The sequence below is a fragment of the Staurois parvus genome, unplaced genomic scaffold (genome assembly GCF_062004578.1).
Source record: "Staurois parvus isolate SC_StPar_1 unplaced genomic scaffold, SC_StPar_1.0 ptg000652l, whole genome shotgun sequence".
NCBI lineage: Eukaryota > Metazoa > Chordata > Amphibia > Anura > Ranidae > Staurois > Staurois parvus.
The window spans coordinates 1,274,856-1,295,172 of NW_028318448.1; the positions used below are offsets into that span (position 1 = coordinate 1,274,856).

A 20,317-nucleotide genomic window follows, 5' to 3' on the forward strand; every position below is an offset into this window, starting at 1 on the left:
AAGTTGATCGATAGATTGACTTAAGTACAACTACCCTGTCCATTGATGGATCAAAATTTGTCTGGTTCCTGCTGAGCTAACTGAATTTTGATATGTCTTTGGCTGGCTTAAAGTGGTTCTAAAGGCTTCAGGATTTTATTCTATGCATGAAGGTAAAAACCTTTCAGTGTACAGCTCCCCCTAGTCCCTCCTAATACTTACCTGAGCCCAATCTCGATCCAGCGATGTGCCCAAGAGCAGAGGCTCTCTCAGCTTTGTCGATCCTCATTGGCTGAAACACAGCAGCAAGAGTCATTGGCTCCTGCTGCCGTCAGTCACAGCCAGTGAGGAGGAAGAGGGAGTCTTATGGAAACATAGAGCTGGCTTAGGAGTGAGCACGCATGAGTAACCCCATAGCAGGTGGCTTGGTATGGGGGAACTCGGTGGGGGGGGGGAGCCAGCAGCGCAGGCGCAGCACCCGAGAAGAGTAGGTTCAGGGCTGGTCTGTGCAAAACCATTGCAAACAGCAGGTAAGTATAACATGTTTGTTATTTTAATAGAATAAAAAAAGCTTTACAACCACTGTTAGATAAGCAAAAGTCCCAATCCAGTGTACAGCAGCAGCATGCAGAAATTATGTCATTCATTCAGTTGCTACATATTGACGCTACCACCCTTCATTTCTAATGGCTGGTCTCCAGGCTAGTGGTGAAGGCCCTGACTGATAATACATCTTCATATATCACACATAATATACTTCTTGCTTTGTAATTAAAAGTGACTTGTTCTGTTTAAATTTTAGTACATGGATCTAAAGACTCGTTACAATGCTTTGATGACTTTAATTAACCAGTTTGTAAAATTTTCTGGTGAAACCTTGAAGAGGCTGGAAGAAGAAGAGGTAAAAAAACAAAATGAAATAAATGAATTTATATCACATAATAAAACACCCTCATCATTATTTCTAGAAGAGCTACATAAAATGCTAAGTATATAATTTTGTACAATATCATTCTTTTTCCTTTGTAAATGAAAAAGATTAGGTGTATTTTCATTATAACTGGACCTGTACAGTTATTATCCCCCTGTTGCACTGCCCTCTTGTCTGAGTATTGATCAGAAACCTAGCAGGATGCCTCTGATGTACTACAAATACCTGGCAGCTGACCATTGGCGTGAGTGAAAGGATTTACTGCAGTAGGCAGTTCTTGCATTCATTTCTGTGGGCGATATGCTGCACACATGGGGCCATGCAAGGAGGATAATGTTTGCATTAGAATATTGTATGACTATATTCTTTTTTATGTGTGGTAGGGTTGTGGAAGTGTTTGTCGCATTACACCTATCAAACATACCACTGCAATTAAACCAAATTAATTTTCCATAAAACAGTCCAATAGCATGGTGAGAGAAATACTGTTCTTTTTTGTTCTTTTTGGTGCACTGTCTTAAATTACGTCAGTGATGCTTGTTGCTCTCTTTATGGTGGTGGGTTACTATTCTTTTCTTCTGCATTCTGATCTCTATGACATAGACTGAACAGTAGTGAATAGACTTGCACGAAAGAGAACACATGATAATCTTAATTTCAGAACACTATCCTGAACTCGAAGTTGACCAGAATTTAGATATGGTATGTTTTTAAATCACACACGTGTATCTACAGCAGGCGAACAAATGCTATTCTGGAAGAAATTACAGTGATAAGAATTTTTCATTAAATACATCTTGTGCTTAATTGTTATACCTAAACCCTAGTTAACACAGTAATTATTCACACAATAAATGAAAGGACTAGTCTGCCTTTGCATTAGCTTCAAATAATGACCTAACATAAAAGTTTATTAAAGTAAGTTATTTTCTTTGTTTATTCTCTGACCTGTTCCTTATACATATCAGCTTTGTGAGGTCTTGCATGTTTTGGTAAGCTAAATACAATGCTGGTCTTTTTTCTGTTGACTGCCATTAACTGCTTGGACACTCTAGATTTTGTTTATTGTGCAATATTAATCTTGCTTTTGTGGAGTTGGGTATTTCAGTTCTCTCTGCTCTCTCGATACATCTTTGACACAGAAAGGTGGTTGAAAGCATCTGTTCCTTTTAATAGCCTAATTGTGGTAAGTTGATACATATACTATATGAACTTTTTTCTTTCCTTTTATCTCTTTGAATGTAAAATACATTATTTAAATCCTAGCTTTTTATTTTTTAACTGTTTTTGACAAATCAAAATTTTTAAATATTTTTGTTATAGGAAGGTAAGTTCAAATCTGTGTTTCAAAAATACTGCCAATGTGGTATATCTGGATTTTGACAAAACATTTGACGCTTTTTGATAATAGCCTGGCACTGAAGTTGAGGTCACAATAACTTATTTACATTGGGTTAAAGATAAAAAAGACAAACAATGGCTTTCAGCAAGACCTTTGCCAAATGTACCAGAATTTGCAGTGATCTTCCAAAAGAATTTATAATGGGATCAGTTTTTTAGTCTTGTTAGCATGGGTCTTGTGGGAGTAATAGAAAGCAAGAGGGTTATAGACTAATTACAAAAAAGTCCTGACAAAATTGTACCATGAGCAGCTAAATAGCAGATGAAATATAATGTATAATGTAATAAGTATAAGGTATGCAATTCAGCTCTTCTTACGGAGTCCCCCATATATATGGACTACGACTGGTAAAACAGTACTCTGGAATACTAGTAAACTAAGCAGCACCACTCATTACCAGAAATCTACATAAACAAATGTCGGTATATTGAACTAGGAGCTTTCACAACAGATGATGCAAGTGTAGTTTTGGATTCATTTAAGTAACACATGAATATGGAGTATAGTTTTGGAGAAGGACATAGAGTCATAGATGGTGTGAAGAGACTATGTAGATTGCAAAAATTTGGGAGATCTGATAGAATCTGATAAGCAAATGTTGAAAAAATCTGGTCTTGTTTAGTTTGGTTAAAAAGAGAACTTAGAAATGACATATTAGTCAGCCAAAAGTCATTGTAGATGTGACTGGTTAACGTTGTAGTTGCATATAGAGAGAGATTTTATGTGCATCAAGAAACTAAAACCTAAATTGTAGACTCAAAATTACAAAAATCCACAAACCACAAGCCTTACGACAGTAATACATCACACGTTTAATTGTATAGCACTTGTAAATAGAAACATGTTATTCTTATGACAGAATAGAAAATATATCACAATATATCACAGACTAAATCAATAAACAAATGCAAACAAAAGCATCTAAAATCCAGCATAGAGCAGCTGAAGATGGAAGCAAATAAAATAAGGGTCTTACGTTTAAGCCAATAGAGGAGGTTCAGGAATTGTGAGATAACAACTTCTAATAACAGATACTATTTACATGTTCTATACAATTAAACTTGTAATGCATTACTGGCCGACAGCTCATAGTTTGTGGATATTTGTTGTTTCAAAATTCTTTTCGTTTATTATGATTGATGAGTCCATAATTCACATTTTGTTTTTTGGTGCACATATTGATCTATATACTGGTGGGATTCCAATATTTGAGCTTTTAGGCTTTGAATCAGCTTATATTGTTTTGAGTTCAACAGAGAGGAGATTTTGCCATCTGTAAAGAAAGGTGTTCTGTATGGTAAAAGTGAGTGGTTGTGGAATGCCCTGTCCTATCATAAAAAGAGACAAAATATTTAGAAGATTTGCATTATTATTTTCTAAACAAATAACAGTATCCAAAATTATAATTATTAAGGATAGTACTTCTTTTATCTAGAGAACTAATTCAACTACCATGTTGGTTAGGAAAGGAATTTGTTTGCTTGAAAGAAATAATTAGTCACAGTTCCCTGGGTGAAGTAGGTTGTTCTGCTTACATTTAGACCAAAATGGGGCGAGGTTCAATTTGATGGACAATTGTCTTTTTCAGCCTTAACTTTTTTCACTGAGAGGTAACATTTTAACATGTGTTTTTTTTTCTAACTTGTTTTTTATTTTTAGATTTTAATGTCTTCAGAACGCTCTTCCATGTCAGCATATCCAGAATTATTGGAACAGCAAAAATCCAGCACAGAAGAAAACAAGAGGCTCTTAAAGAGAATACAGGAACTTGAGATAACACTAGAAGAAGTGAAAAAGCAAAAGTTTATGCTAGAGCAAGAGCTGCCCAAGGTTAAGGCTACTGCTGAGATGGAGATCAAAAAGCACCAAAAAGCATTTGAAGATTTAACCTTGCAGAAAACAAAATCTGAATATGAGGCACAGCAATGTCGTTTAGAGCTGGAGACTACAGTCAAGATGAAGACTGCTGCAGAGCAACAGCTTGAACATGTACGCCAAGTGACGAGACAGGCTGAGTCTAAAAGAGATGCTGTGGAAGATAAACTTCGAGCATTCAAGACTCAGATAGAGGAAAGCACTACTGCAAGGAGAAAACTGGAAGAGCACTTGAAGAGAAAAGAAACTGACCTTCAAGATCTGGAAAGTAAAAAGACAAGTCTTATGGTAGAGTTAAAAAGAAAAGCTGAGACTGAAGATGAACTTATGAGACAGATCAAACATCTCGAAAGTAATCTAACATATCAGAAGAAGATTGCAGGAGAGAAAATTGAATATGAAACCAAAAGGCAATATTCAGATTCCTTATTCAGCTTTTCTTCCACTAAAGATATGGTTATACCAGCACGTACTGTGCAAGAAGTTCATTATATGATTGATTCAGACGTAAGGGGAGCTCAAGTAGAACAGTATATGAAAAAGGCAGAAACCCTAAAGCAGCAGTTTGATGAGCTTACATTGGTTCACAAAAAAGCAGAAATTGAGATTAAACAGTATAAGTCAGAACTAAGTACACTGCAGATACAAAGGGCAGCGACAGATGAAAAAGGCCGCCAGCTAAGAAATCAGTTAGAGGATGCACATAATATAGTACAGCAGCTTAAAATGGAATTGGAGCAGAAGAATCAACTAGAGCAAAACTATGTGTTGCAATTAAGAGAAGTTGAACGAAAGCTGTACCAGAGTCAAGATAAAGCAGATGAAGTTATGCAAGAGGCTAATGACCTGAAGAAAATCAGAATTAATTTTGAGGAGGAGCTAAAGGTATTGCAACAGGAGAAAGTTTCCTTAGATCATAAACTAAAGATGCAGAAAGCTGATTATGATGATGTAAGAGAGAAGCTGAAAGCTTCCCAGGATGAACTGAGGCAAAAGGATATGTCTGAAAGAGGCACCCTGCAAAAAATATCATTCCTAGAAGATGACTTGACTAGAAAGAAACAGGAAGTGGATGACTTACGTAAAAGAATGGAAGAGCTTTCCAGAGCACATGCAAAGTCAGAGAGCAGCGTAAAAATTCTAAATTCTCAGATGACGTCTTTACACCAAGAAAAAAGCGTAATTGAACAAAGATCACAATCTAGAAGTGGGGAAGTTGATACTTTGCGTGACCAGCTAAAGAAAAATCAAGAGGAGTTCAACCAAAATGTCAGAGTACATAAGGAGGACCAGCAAAAGATCAATAAGCTTCAGGATGAACTGACAAAAAGCAATCAGTGGGCTAATTCCCTAAAGCTGAAATTAGATGAGCTTACTAAATTGAACAATGAGACTGAGATGATGCTAAGAAAGGTTAAATCTGAATCTGAGAAGACTACTATGGAAAGGAATAATTTGCAGAAAAATCTTGACATGACAAAGTCACAACTAGAAAGCACTAAAGAGCAAATAAGAGTGACTCACGATCAGCTACAGAAACAGTCCAAGGGAGAATATGAAACTCAGAATATGGTAAAGCGGCTCGAAGAAGAATTGTCAAAATCTAAAAATGCTCTAAATGAAATTAAACAGAAATCTGACAAACAGAGCCTGACAATTCTAAATTCTGAAAAGGACATACGAAACCTAAAAGCAGAAATAAACAGTTTGTCAGTTGAAAAACGCATGGCAGACCAGAAGATTCAGCAGCATCAATCTCAACTGCAGGAAGTAAATGCAAAATTAAAAAAGGCACAGGATGAGCTCCACAAGAAAACTGTTGATGAACAGTTAGCTCAGAAAAAGCTTATTTTATACCAAGAAGAATCCACAAAGTACAAGAACACAGTAGAGGAATTCAGGATGAAGTTAGAAAAAACAGTGGAGTCTAACTTAAGCACTGAAAATCAGTATTCAAACTTAAGGCTTGAAGTTGTTTCATTGAAGCAAGAAAAAGCAATGCTGGAAGAAAAAATTAAACTGATGAAGGTGGAATTTTCTGAAGTAAAGGAGAGATTACAGAGATCCCAGGATCAAATGAATATTGAGAAAAAAGCAGCACTAGACCATGCACAGAAATGCAGAAAATTAGAGGAAGAATTTGAGAGTCAGAAGAGAACAGTTGAAGGCCTTAAACAAAAAATTGACCTGCAAAGACAAGACCATATTAATCAACTGAGATACCTGCAGAATGAAATTCAGCAAAATAGCAGCCTTAGAAGCCCCCTTCAGAAAAGTGATTACGACATGAAGGGAAACAGCTTTGCCTATTCTTCCAGTTCTCAACAGGATTTTGACATACTTAACCAAAGAGCTAAATCTTCGCCTGTGTTGAGACGAAAACTAGATGGCCATCTTGAAGTCACATCTCCTGTTTATAACTCTACCCTCATAGAAGAAAAGAAAAAGCATGTGGATGGTTATGATGAAACTGTGCAGAAGGAACTTCAACTACAGCTCTCTAGGATAAAACAGTCTCTTGACAGTGGAGAAAAGGCACAGCCATTTACTGAGTATGTTACCCAGACCAGCACAGAGCTTCAAATATCTATTGACAACATGAATCCCTACAGACAGCTTTCAGAGCTAGAGACTATAAAGGATAAAAGCATACAGAATGCCATTCAGACCTTAAGAATTGAAGAGGAGAAAATCGGAAAGGAGCTAGGAAAATATGATCAATCTATGGAGGTATTCAACCTGTATCCTGCCTACGTTTATGCTACCTGAATATAATTTTTAGGACTTATTTGCTTACTTCTTTTTCTTTTTTTTTTTTTTGTGAAAAGTACTGTTTGCTTTTAAGACAAGTACTTTCCATATTATGTATGGAGGCAAGTTTTGGAGTTAGTTTTATGTGAAAGCTTACTGCATGCTTTTGTAACTTAGTGCATGGCTTAGGGATCTTAGCTGGATGTTGGTATCTTACCTTATGTGAACTAATTGTACGTAATCTGTTTTGCTCATTTCCTTCTGCTATTGCCATAGATAACTGTGTGTATACTGACGCAAGACCTAGGCATAATCCCTAATCATCCTTCCTTTATTTTAAATATTGCTATTTGCAGATAGTGAAGAGCAAGCAGTATGATTTGACTGTTGAAGTTACAACTGTAAAGCAGGAAAAAGAATTCTTGGTAAACAATGAAGATCAGGTGTTTGAAGAACGTAATATTTTGGAAGGATTTAGGAGATCAGATTTACCGAAGATGGGTTATATGTCCTCCAGTTATAAAAGCTATGCAGGCTCTGAGACATCTCTGAGTGACAGTTCTTCCACCGATGATAGGTTCATCTTCCAAGGGCTCAGAAAAAATGTGTCTGCCAAACAAATGGTAGAAGCTAGAATTCTCGATGGCAAAACCATGGAACAGCTTGAGTCAGGTCGTACGACCATTCAGGAAGTTCAGAAAGCACTCGACACATATTTAACAAAAGCTACTGCAATAGCAGGTTTATACCTTGAAGCAAGTAGAGAAAAAATATCTTTCAGTTTAGCTGCAAAGAAAGGAATTATTGATAAAGGTTTGGCATTTGAGTTTTTGGAAGCGCAAGCAGTGACAGGTTTTATCATTGATCCTTCTACAGGCAAAAAATATTCTGTTGAGGAGGCCATCACCAGTGGATTTGCTGACCAAGAATTTAAAGAGAAGCTCCTTGAAGCTGAAAAAGCAGTCGTAGGATACATTCACTCGGGCAAAAGACTATCCGTTTTCCAGGCCATTGAGGCTAGGCTCCTTGAAAGACAGAAAGGGAAAAGAATTCTTGAAGCTCAAATTACCACTGGAGGTGTCATTGATCCCATTAGAAGTGTACGAATTCCAGCTGAAGTGGCAGTTTTGAAGGGTTTGTTGAATCATACAACCTTAAAGTTTTTGCATGAACCAGCAAGTAATGTGAAGGGCTTTCACTTTCCCACTAACAAACAGAGTATGTATTATTCCGAATTGTTGCAGCTATGTGTTCTAGATTTAGATAGTCAAACATTCCTTTTACCAATTGGTGAGAGAAACATTACCGCCTTTTCTGCAGAAAAGGGCCATAAAATATGCATAGTAGATACTCGATCTCGTTTTGAGTTGACACGACTTGAGGCATATGAAAAAGGACTCATTGACCAAAAGTCCTATCTTGAGCTTTCAAAGTATGAGTGCCAGTGGGAAACTGCTACAGTTTTTGATTCCCAGGGTAAATCACAAACACATCTAATTGATCGGAAGACAGGAAGACAGTTTAGTTTGGAGGAAACTGTCAGCCAAGGGAAAATTGACAGGTCACAAATTAGCAAGATTAAGGAAGGACAGATTTCTGCCACTGAGTTAGCTGACATTTTAGTAAGCAGAACAAGGCCAGCTAAAGATCCCAATAGTCCTGTAGCAGGATTTTGGATCCTAGAAACCAGTGAAAGAGTCTCTGCATTTAAAGCACTGAAAAGAAACATGGTAGACAGGGTAACGGTGTTTCGATGCCTTGAAGCTCAGGCCAGCACTGGTGGAATCCTTGATCCTTCTAATGGCAAAAAGCATAGTGTCTCAGAAGCATTACAGAAAGGCTTAATTGATGAGGTTTGTGCCAAACAAATCCACCAATTTGAATTAGCTTACACTGGTGTCATTCAGCATTCAACTAAAGCACTTCTGTCTGCCTTTGAAGCCATGAACTTGACCCTCCTAAACAAAGAAATTGGTTATCGAAGCCTCGAGTATCAGTACCTAACAGGAGGATTAATAGATCCTAAATCTCACTCACGCTTGTCATTAGAAGACGCCATCAGAAAAGGAATAGTGGATGCTGCCACAGCAACAAAGCTTAAGGATGAAAAGTCATATGTAAAAAATCTTACTTGTCCTAAATCAAGGAGGAAGATATCTTACAAAGATGCTCTGGAAATGTCAGTCTATGACTGCCATACTGGATTTCGCTTGATGAAAGCACCTCTGCCTGTGAATGTTGGAATTCCTAGCCTATATTTTTCCTCACAATAGTGCCAATGACTTTGCATACTATGGGACATTTGTATAAGTGCTCTATTGAACAGGCAGAAAATAGTAAATTGAAAAAATAATGGACTACCACCATGAAGTAGAACAGCAATGTGAGAGATGCCGTTTTGTGATATTGTTGCCAAGGATGTTAATTTTTTAAATATTTGCTTGAGTTGAATTGGAACTTCAATACAACATGCTTGTAGTAGAGTATGTATAATTCTTAGGTTATTGTGTGTCACATTGTTAAATATAAGCTTGTGATGTCCCTCAATTTATAGTGACCCTTTTCAGCTTAAACTATATGATATAATACAGGTTTCCAGTGTTATAGATAATGGATTGGAGATCACTGAATAGCAGTGGCAGTATTAATAAAAAGTATATGACACTGCCAAGAAGCATATACAGTAAACTCTACTTAAGTTTGTTTTTCATAATAAGATTGCAATGTTCCATGTGTTTAAATACTTGGTTTCTCACATTCTACATTTTGTATCACATAACACACTCCCCAACTCGTGTCACATAAGTGTAGAATAGAGCAGCCTTTATCAGTGGGCTGAATCTTTATATATGTGATATTTTGTATTTAATTTCCCTCCACAATGCACTGTAAATAATGTAAGCATTGTTAGAATTGCAGTATTACTGTAATAATTTGACATACTGTACCTATTGCTAGGTACCATGCTAGCTATATGTTGAAGTAGTATCCTTTTAACAAGTTGTGTATTGAAATTGCAACATTATACCTGTACCACATTGAACTAAATAGCATACATGTGTTCTCGTTTTGTAACAAGCCTCATCAAAGGATGGAACAGAAGACAGGCATATCACGTCGGTTAAAACTTCAGCACATGAGGAAATGTATTAAATATATTTGAATGCATTTGTAAGTTTTACAGAAAAGCAGTTGTATGTGAACTGAGGGATAATGCAAGTGTTTAAGAATACAGGCTACATAGTCTTTGTACCGAGATGCAAATGTTACAGTACTTGTTTTTTAATGGTCAAGCATATGTTATGTTGGTCAAGCTAATGCAAAGGCAGCAGGTCTGAAAGGTGCTATTGTTGAAAGTGATGGTGTTTTTATTACATGATGTCTTCTTTCTTCCTTCCTAAAAAATATTTAACATTGGGGTCCTTTCATCCATCATGAAAAGAAACCTTTCCATATTATTTTTAAATTGCTGTCAAATCTATTCAAGGAATAGTGAAGACATGCTCCTACCTAATTATGTACAGTATAATGAATATAAAGATATACATTAGGCCTCTATAATGTTTGACATAAACATTAGGTTGGAAATTGTAACCTCGTTTGAGCTTCTTATTATCATTTTACCTTCAAGCAATATTTTGGTGATTTGGTGAATATTGATATCCTAATTTGTTTGTGACTTTACACATGAGGTTGCCCCAACATGATATGGCTGAATAGACTCCATTGGTACTTTTCCTTTACCATTACTCTGTATGTATATCATGTTCAAGATAGTTAAGGGTGATTATATTTTAATCTCATATATTAGCATATTTCTTTTAGAATGTATATGTATATCAAAATGAATATTATATCAAAACATTCTATATGAGTATTTTTTGTGTACACAGATAATTTTATTTTTGTTTTCCCACCTGTAATATTTGTGTTTTTTGCATCATGTACATATTGTTAGAAGTTACTGGAAGAGGAAAAGAAAGAGCATGTAAAGAAGGCAGGGGATATACTGAACTGGGTGTCCAAAATCAATAAAACACTAAGTAAAGAAGGAGGAAGTCAAGACACTGCAGAAAAAAATCAATTTTCTGAGAAACAGGTATTGGAAAATCATGTGCAGCATCCAGAGTTAAAAAGTCTTCAATATTTTATTTCATATTGCTTCATGTAATAAAAAAATACATAATTATACTGTTTTCAACCCAGGCAAAAACCAATTAAATAAACAATTTAAAAATACACACAAATGAAAGGAGGCACCCAAGGAGTATCAGTATGTAGTATGTGGGATTTGTGGTCCTTAACTATATGATTGCTAAGGTATTCTGCAAGAAAATTTGGTAAAATCTTGTATATTACAGCTTAGGATCTTTCAAAATCAAACAAAAATGAACCTAAAATACTCAGCTACTAATGTGGGTGTAGTACTGACAAAATTGTCATTTAGTAGCTCTTCTGTTGAATACATTTAATATTTTCCCAGCTTTCTTTCATAGGATTAACTTTGTCTTGCTTTTCAGAAAATTCTGTCATTTTTTTGTCTGTGAATTAATTTATTTGGAGTGGAAAATAATGTTTTCAGCTTTGCTACCTAAAAGTTAAGGTTACCTTTTTTGATGCATCATTTTGATCAGCTAAGAAGACACTCTTTGACTTCTTTGTCCCTTATGCAGCATATTACTTTGTCCCTTATGCTGCATATTATTATGCAACAAGTAAACTACTTTGTCTAGTCCATTTACTTCCTATACTTTAGTCTGAATCAAATTAATATACACAAATTAGTGAAAATAATTATGTGTGAAGCAAAACACTGGAAGCACACCTGATAAAACGGTCTCAGGTGTGTACGCAAAGACCAAGACATTCCAGTTTATGGATGAAGCTGATTAATATCTATAATAAAGTATTTTTAGGTATTGCTTTAGGAGTATGTTCATATATATATATATATATATATATATATATATATATATATATGATGTATATATCATCAGCTTGTTGCCCATTGACAAGCTGCTGTTGTAATCAAACAAATGTGGAATTGTTTATTTCCTTTTAGTTAGGTATAGAGGTAAATACAGTCCTAACAAGTGTAAATTGTTCCATCTGAAACCTGCAATGTGAATATGAAACTGGACCTTTGCAAAACAGTTACACTTGCAGGAAACTGGACCTCGCTGGCAATATTATACATTCACCCAGCCCTGTATATCATTGCTGTAAGTAGTACTGACAGTGAGTGATACTGGAGTAGGGTAAAAAAAAAAAAGGCACGACAAAAACTACTTAACAAGAATTGCTAGCAGAAGAAAAAAGGACATACGTTATCAAGAGAGAAAATTGCATCACCTTCTACATTCAGAGGAAATTGATCCAGGATGAAAATGGTAACCATCATCCAAGTAAACAGTTTACAATATTCTGCACAAGAGGAAATGTGGTTTTGTCTTCTATTCCCTCAAGTGGCACAAGCCTCCACTTTTTTAGGTCACAAGTTATGACTTTTCCTACAAATAAAATATTATTTGCTGGTGCTAAGGAAAGACATTATTAGGAAAGTGTAAAAAATTTATTAATTTTAGGCAGGTCTTAAAAAAAAGGAATCAGCAAAGAGAGGAAAACCTACCTTGAAAGTCTATGTTCCTAATATATGAATGCAATCTCCACCCTTTAATATGTGCCAGAGGTCCTTTGTCAAAGCTACACATTTCAATAATTGAACAGGTAGCTTACCATAGGATTATTTATAATTTGGTGAAATAATTAAATGCTTTATAGATATTCCCTTTTCTACAGTGAAAACTCAGCTTTAAAAAGTGACAGAGATGTGACCTCCCTTACTGCTTTTGTACAGCTTGTTTAACTGCTTTCCCGCTGCCCTATAGCAGAAATACTGCTACAGGGTGGCAGGGGTGTACAAAAGCACATATATATGTGATTTTGCATTCCAGGTAGGGGGCGCACGTGAGCCACGTGCGTGCCCTACCCACGCTGCCATTGGCGGCCTTGGCTGTCTATCACCAGGTCGCGGCCGTTGATTCCCTGCTGGCACCCAGCAATTACATGTATCACAGATGTGGGAGAGACCTGTATGGAAATAATACAGATCTCTCCCCTGTCAGCTCCTGCACACTGCATTGTATGGCTCTTACAGTGTAAAGCACACACACAGCACATAGTGAAACAGCACACAGTTAACCTTTTGATCGCCCCAGATGTTAATCCCTTCCTGCTCAGTGTTATTAGTACAGTTAGTGAGTGCTTTTTATTAGCACTGATCACTATATTGGTGTCACTGGGGATGTCAGTGACAGTCAGCTCCCCCTACTGTCAGAATGCCCGCCACAGTCCCGTAGTCCCGCTATAAGTCGCTGATCATCGCCATTACTAGTATAAAAAAATAAATAAATACAAAATTCCAGTATATATACCACCGTTTGTAGAAGCTATAACTGTCACGTAAACCAATTAATTTACACATATTGGGATTTTTTTTTAGCAAAGACGTATACATTTTAGCCTAAATTTATGACGAAATTTGATTTTTTACATTTTTTTCTGGACATGTTTAATAGCAAAAAGTCAAAAATATTGTTTTTCTCAAAATTGTCTGTCTTTTTTTTTATAACGCAAAAAATAAAAACCGCATAGGCAATAAAATACCACTAAAAGAAAGCTCTATTTGTGGGAAAAAGGACATAAATTTTATTTGAGTGTAGCGTTGCATGACCGTGCAATTGTCAGTTATAGTAACGCAGCGCCGTATCGCAAAAAATGGTCTGGTCAGGAAGGTAAGACAGTTGCATTCGTAATAAAAAAATATAGCTGTGAAAAAGATCCCTTGTTTCAGGTGAGGACATAGATCCTTAGGTTTAGGGGGCAAACACAACTAACTGGTCTTTAATGGGAGGAACAGATATCAGTGGTCTTAGTAAAGTGTACAATGCAAAGTGTCATGGTGAAAAGTGGGAGTTCCTAAAGGACATGGTTTTTAGTGACACATCTTTAAAAATTCCACCATCAGCTTTCTTTGTGGCACTCAGCATTTGCTTACAAGACATCACAAAGCTGCAAAAGAAGTCTATTGTAACTGCAAACCTTTCATCTGCCAGGTACTGTGATTGCAGCCTAAAATATCTTATTAATGCTTTCCTGGGGCAGAGAAATGGCCCACTGCCCCTCAAACATACCTCATTGGACTTTTGCAGGGAAGAGAAAGGATGGCCCCTTCCCCTTTCCCTCAAGCAAAGTACTCCATGCCTTATTTTATATTAAAAATTATACAAAACAACCAGTATGCCAAAATTTAGATCCAGATGTACAGTTTAACCACTTGCCTACTGGGCACTTGTACCCCCTTCCTGCCCAGGCCAATTTTCAGCTTTCAGTGCTGTCGCACTTTGAATGATAATTGCGCGGTCATGCAACATTGTACTCATATGAAATGTTTATCATTTTTTGAGACAGATAGACCTTTCTTTTGGTGGTATTTAATCACCTCTGGGTTTTTATTTTTTTGCTAAACAAACCAAAAACAACTGAACATTTTGGAACCAAAAAAAAGTTTTTTCTTAGTTTCTGTTATAAAATTTTGTAAATAAGTGATTTTTCTCCTTTACTGATGTGCGCTAATGAGGCTGCAGTGTTGGGCACTGATAGGCTGCACTGATGGGCACTGATAGGCGGCACTGATGAGGCACTGGTAGGTGGCACTGATGGGCATTGACAGGCATCACTGATGGGCACTGAAAGGCAGCACTGACTGGCACTGTTAGGTGGCACTGACTGGCATTGTTTGTTAGGCAACACTGATAGGTGGCACTGACGGGCACTGATAGGCAGCACTGACGTGCACTGATAGGCAGCACTGATGCGCACTGATAGGCAGCACTTAAAGGTGGCACTGACTGGCACTGATAGGTGGCACTGACTGGCACTGGTAGGTGGCACTGAAAGGCAGCTCAGATGGGCACTGATATGTGTCATTGATGTGCACTGGTAGGCACTGATATGTGACATTGATGTGGCACTGATGGCACTGATAGGTGGCATTGATGGACACTGACAGGTGACACTGATGGGGCTACACTGATCATCAGTGCCCTGATGATCAGTGTACATGTCCCCTCTGAGTAATGCCGATTACTGGCTCTCTTCTCCTCACAAGCTGTCAGCGTGACAGCTTGTGCGGAGAGAAATGCCGATGACCGGCATTTCCTTATTTACATGCAATCAGCTGGGATTGGACACAGCTGATCACATCACAGGGCTAACGTCATTGGCTCTTTCTGTTGATCGGTTATCCGCTGTGTCCCAGGGACACAGCGCACCACTAATCGCCGCGCTGCGTGCCCCGGGGGGTGTGCACGCGTGGTTAAGGTGGGAGGACGTCATATGACATCCTCCCAGAACGAGAGAACCTTTTTGCGCCCCTCATTTCCTTATATGGCGGGTGGGAGGCGGTTAAATAAAGTTCCATATCAGAAAGCATCAAAACACCCACATTCTTCATCTTTATCAAGGTGACAGCAGTCTTCATATTTTTGCTGTTGTATTAAAAATCTAAATTTGTAGGTTAGCCACTAGGATATTTGTTAGTGCCTCAGAGCATTAATGGTTGACATGTCCACCTTTTATAGAGAGGGTATTGTTTTCAATTAGCTGGCTGACTCACAGACCTACTTTTGAGAATAAGCGGTAAACCATGGTGTAGCACAGCAAAGCAGAGCATGCATATATTGCCCTCATGTACAAATTATACACAAAAATGCACAAGCTGATCTAAAATAAATAAAAGAAGATACATTCATTTTGATATGTGTTAATTTTGGTAATTAGCTTTGTTTTGTATTAAGCTGCCATATAATGCTGAGTTCAGGCACCTAATGTACACCTCCCTCAGGAGAGCACAGGAAAAACTGGAAGCTCTTGAACAGGGGCAGCATACAAGGCCAAGGTGCTCCTTCTTCTACCACATCTGTTCACTATATGAGTGGGTAGTGATCACATGGGAAGGTGGCTTCATTTCATACATACATTTCATACAAGTTTGCTATACATTACCTTAACATTTCCTGGGCTTACAAGTACTATATGTTAGGAAACTCAAAAATGCAGAAACAAAAAAAAATAGAATTAATGCCTTCCTCTATAAAATCTATCCATTTGTCTAATTAAAAGGAAAAAGTTAAGTTGAAGTGTCATAAGTGGCATAAAAACTATGTAATGGAGCTGAGGAAAAGGAGAAGTGTTTGTAGTCCTAACACTGAATCCGGCCATAGATTGTTCGAATCTCAATTGGTTCAGCAGGAACTGGCTGACATTCAAACCATCTACGGGCAGGCTGATTATACCCAGTTCGTTTGTTCTATGACTTGGGTACAACCAGCATGTCAGATTTTTACATGTGTTTATTGCCAATGGCTATAGCTTGAAATAATCACTGCATTCTCCCAGCAGGGGCAGCTGCCTGTGCCCCCCAATGGGAGAACACAATAGCTCAGCGGAAGGGAATTCCCAAATCAACACTGTGTTGATGGGGTAATCGAGCGATTTTGTTTTGTCTATGACCTTCCTTAGGGTGACAAAGCTGCTCCTGTATAAATATAGTACAGTGAGTGAGCATTGTAAACTTAGGACAGGATGTGTGTAATAGACAGGATTACCAAATGAAAAGAATGGAAAAAAGCCTGAAAATGCAGCCATCATATTTTAAGATTAGTAAGATTTACAGCAAGATAAATAAAGCAAAAAAAAGTTATAAAAAAGTTTTTTTCCATTACTCATAAGCTAAATGTTTTATAAATGCAAAAGAATGTAAAAGAAATTAAAATCATCCACTTTGATATGCCCAATGATTCTATCCCAAAGTAACTATAATATAGCAAAAAGGGTTTGTGCCATGAACATTCAGTGAAGAACTATAGCTTGATAGACATTAGATTGAGTTTTAATCTATCTAACTCTACAAAATAATAAGAAAATGTAAAATTTTGAACTGAAAGAGGGAAAGAAATATAGCATTTTCTGGCACAGCCCCTATATTTTCTGGTAACCTCTTGGCACCGAGAGTACACATATATGTGGCCTGTCCACAGGTGGGTATTGATGCCGAGAGGCTGCATATATGCATGCCAAAATAAAAAGCAGAACTGTGGTGAGAGCGCATACTGTGCGTGCTCCCGACACAGTATGCTGTGCCTAACGGAAAGCTCCCGATCGCTACTTGAGATTGGGAGCAATATGATCATGTGACCGCTGTGACAGTCACATGATCATAAACCCCACCTCACCTCCCAGCATCAAAAACCTCTTAAAGGACCAGGAGGTTCCTGGGTTTAGGGGTTAAAGTGTAAGTACAGCCCAAACTTTTCCTGGTTAGGATAGTAAAGGACTAGAACCTCCGAGGGGTTTAACTGCTATCTGGGACTCATTTAGAGGGATTGTCCTTCACCTTGTGTTCTGGTCAAAATTTTACTAGACAGAAAGTGAGGGAAAAATCTGCAGTACACAGCAATAAAAAGCCAAAGCACATTCCAGCCTTCCCCTGCACTAGAGATTTATCTCTGCTCATGTCTGGTGAAATAAGTGAATAACCCAAAGTTTAGCCAGCAGGATGCGCAGAGCAGGCTGACATGATACTTCATAGGTGCATATCTGTACTGTGCAGCATGTAGGAATCAAGCACATTTTTAACATGAATCGTGGACACTATAGTCATATCGTTATACTTTTTGCTTACTCTATACCTACATTATTGTTTATTTCCATGAATTTAATGTTGCATTGGAATTGTTGTCATACTATATGCTTATTGGCACTTTGTGTAACATGACAATTATTGTCTGTATTTTAAAAGTTTATTTCTTTTTCATTTTCTAGATTTCTTCTAAAGAAATTCTAACAAAGCAAGAAGAAGTGACAGATGCAATACAAACATTGCAATTACTTTTAGCCAAACACAGTGACAGGTATCTTAAAAAGGCATTTTCTCTAGTGGTTGGGAGATTTTAAAACTGTTATAATCTTTAGAATATCCTGTATACAGTAATATGTGTGTTTTATGGTGAAAACCTAGGTTCATGTTATTACGGGTGTGGGCATGAGTGTAAATTGCATGCATTCTTGCACCTGCACACAAAATGCGCTTCTCTGTGGAGAACACGCTGGAGTGTCATCAAGAATGAATGCAATTGAAAACGCAGCATATTTTTGGGTGCATGAAATTGCATGGTGCCACAGGACCATGCGGTTCCTGGCAGATAGCCTGCAGGTGAATTTGGGAAAAAGGGTTGGGGACCTTTTCCCTGCGTTTCCCACAGGTACAACGACCCATGCAAACGAATGGGCTGCTGTGCCCACACAAACATGGCATGCACCAATATCAGTGCAAACCTAGGCAAAGAACATGACTGCAGCACTGCAGTACTCTTTATTTAAAGCACCCTTGCAGATCCTATGGAAATGCTTTCTGATAGTCGGTATGTGGTCGGCTTGCCAAAACACCAACCCTTCCATACATGACATTTATTAGGCAAGGTTATAGATTTCTATATAGTTACCAAGCACTTCACTGTGGAACTTCCTAGAAGTTGGGGTGTTTCAGGGGGCTACAGCAGAGTTCACTTTATAGGTAACACTTTAAAGCAACACTTTTCTATTTTACAACTTTTTATCTGTTATTGTTTTATTAAATATCAAATATGCCATTGGAAATACAATGGTGAGGAACATCAGAGAATGGAGATTTAAAAGCAATAACACAGAAAAAGTGAGTTCTCTTTTTCAGACCAGAAACGTTGTACACATTGGGGTTGATTTACTAAAACTGTAGCGTGCAAGATCTGGTGCAGCTCTGCACATAAACCAATTAGCTTCCAGGTTTTTTTTTTGTTTATTTTTTATATTTAGGTTTAATTGACAAGCTGAAGTTAGAAGCTTATTGGCTACCATGCACAGCTGCACCAGATTTTGCACTCTCCAGTTTTAGTACATCAATTCCATTGCTCTAGAGAGATCAGAAACTGAAAAAATAAGACACATTCATTTTGTTCTTTCCTTTCTTTGTATTTCTCTTCATTTGCAAATCCGGTTGTGATCCGGACAGGCGACTGGGTCCTTGACCTTCTCTGCTGCCATAGCTTTCCCTGGCTAAAGTCACACCCCAGCTTGCTGTTGAGACAATAAATAAGCAGTACCAAAGTACAGAGATTTCACTCTGCTTACTTTTCTATCTCCTCACAAAAGCATGCTCCAGCCTGCTTTTGGGACAATAAATAAACAGTACCGAAGTTGAGAGATTAACATTTCTCTCTCCACACAAAAGCATATTCACTACCAACACATGTGCACTGCAGCAGAAGCTGAGTGCCACCTAGTGCTATCCCTCCCGATCTACGTTCTGCCCTATAGGGGAGTACAGGAAGCTACCATCAAGACAGTTTCACAAACCTACATGGTTTGCATTTAAAAATATATTCAGTTGTTTGTAATAAATAAATAGCTGCAATAAGGGGTGGTTATATATCTGCCTGGGGTTTAGCTTTAAAATATTATAATAATTATTATTATTATTATAATTATAATATTAACAAATGGAACTCAGATATTTCCTGAAACAGTATTTTCCAATAAAACTGAATTCTGGGGAAATAAGAAAACTACCATTGCAGTGGGGATCCTTCTTTTGCACATTTCTTAACCTACCAATCAGTCCTGACAGCTGACACTGAGAGATCTGGTTCTTCCTATGTGCTGAGTGCCACCATATACCGAAATAAAGATTTTCTTGGATCAGACATATTTCCCATATGCTTGATGAAAGGCTGCTTTCCATTGTGATGGCTTACTGCGTCGTAGCTAGTTGTAACTAATATTATTCCACTATCTTTTCTTATTTGTGGCTATGCAAAAAGAAACAATTCAACTAGGCTATTAATGGCTATCCTGTCTCTCTCCCCTCCTCTCTCTGCATGTTTTCTAAATGCGAAAAGGAGGCAGTGATATATTTTCTGAAAAATGCTTTGCTTTTTTCACTAGAATGACAGAAGAAGAAAGATCAGAGATTGAAACACAAATCAAAGCACTGCAGGAGTGCCAGAGTGTGCTATCTAGAGAGTACGAAAGGCAGCAACGGGAAGCCAAGGACTTGGTAGAGAAACTGGTAGAGCAGAAGGTGACATTGCTAGTCATTGCTAGTGTTTATTTTTTTTGTAGTGCATCAGTTTTGCAATATGTGTGGTTTTCTGCATGGATTTGGATTAATAAACCAAAGTACTGTTTTCTTTCTTTCTAATAATAAGGATCCTTTGTTTTTTGGGGGTATGTTGGTAGGTAAACTGCAGAACCAAGCTAATACTTGTTGAATATGCACATAA

The 20,317-nt window shown here is 37.5% G+C and overlaps 1 protein-coding gene across 8 annotated transcripts in view; it reads left to right on the top strand.

Annotated features, from left to right (window-relative positions):
- DST (dystonin) overlaps positions 1-20,317 on the top strand; it is a 675,093-nt gene that overhangs the window by 419,404 nt on the left and 235,372 nt on the right. For 6 of the 8 annotated variants that reach the window (XM_089694126.1, XM_089694129.1, XM_089694130.1 and 3 more), the window contains 4 exons: positions 782-880; positions 10,897-11,037; positions 17,823-17,911; positions 19,980-20,115. In XM_089694126.1, the coding sequence (XP_089550252.1) occupies positions 782-880; positions 10,897-11,037; positions 17,823-17,911; positions 19,980-20,115 (465 nt within the window). Of the gene's footprint in view, positions 1-781; positions 881-3,971; positions 6,918-7,294; positions 10,803-10,896; positions 11,038-17,822; positions 17,912-19,979; positions 20,116-20,317 lie in introns of those variants that run through there. The other 2 variants (XM_089694133.1, XM_089694134.1) reach the window with 1 other exon arrangement.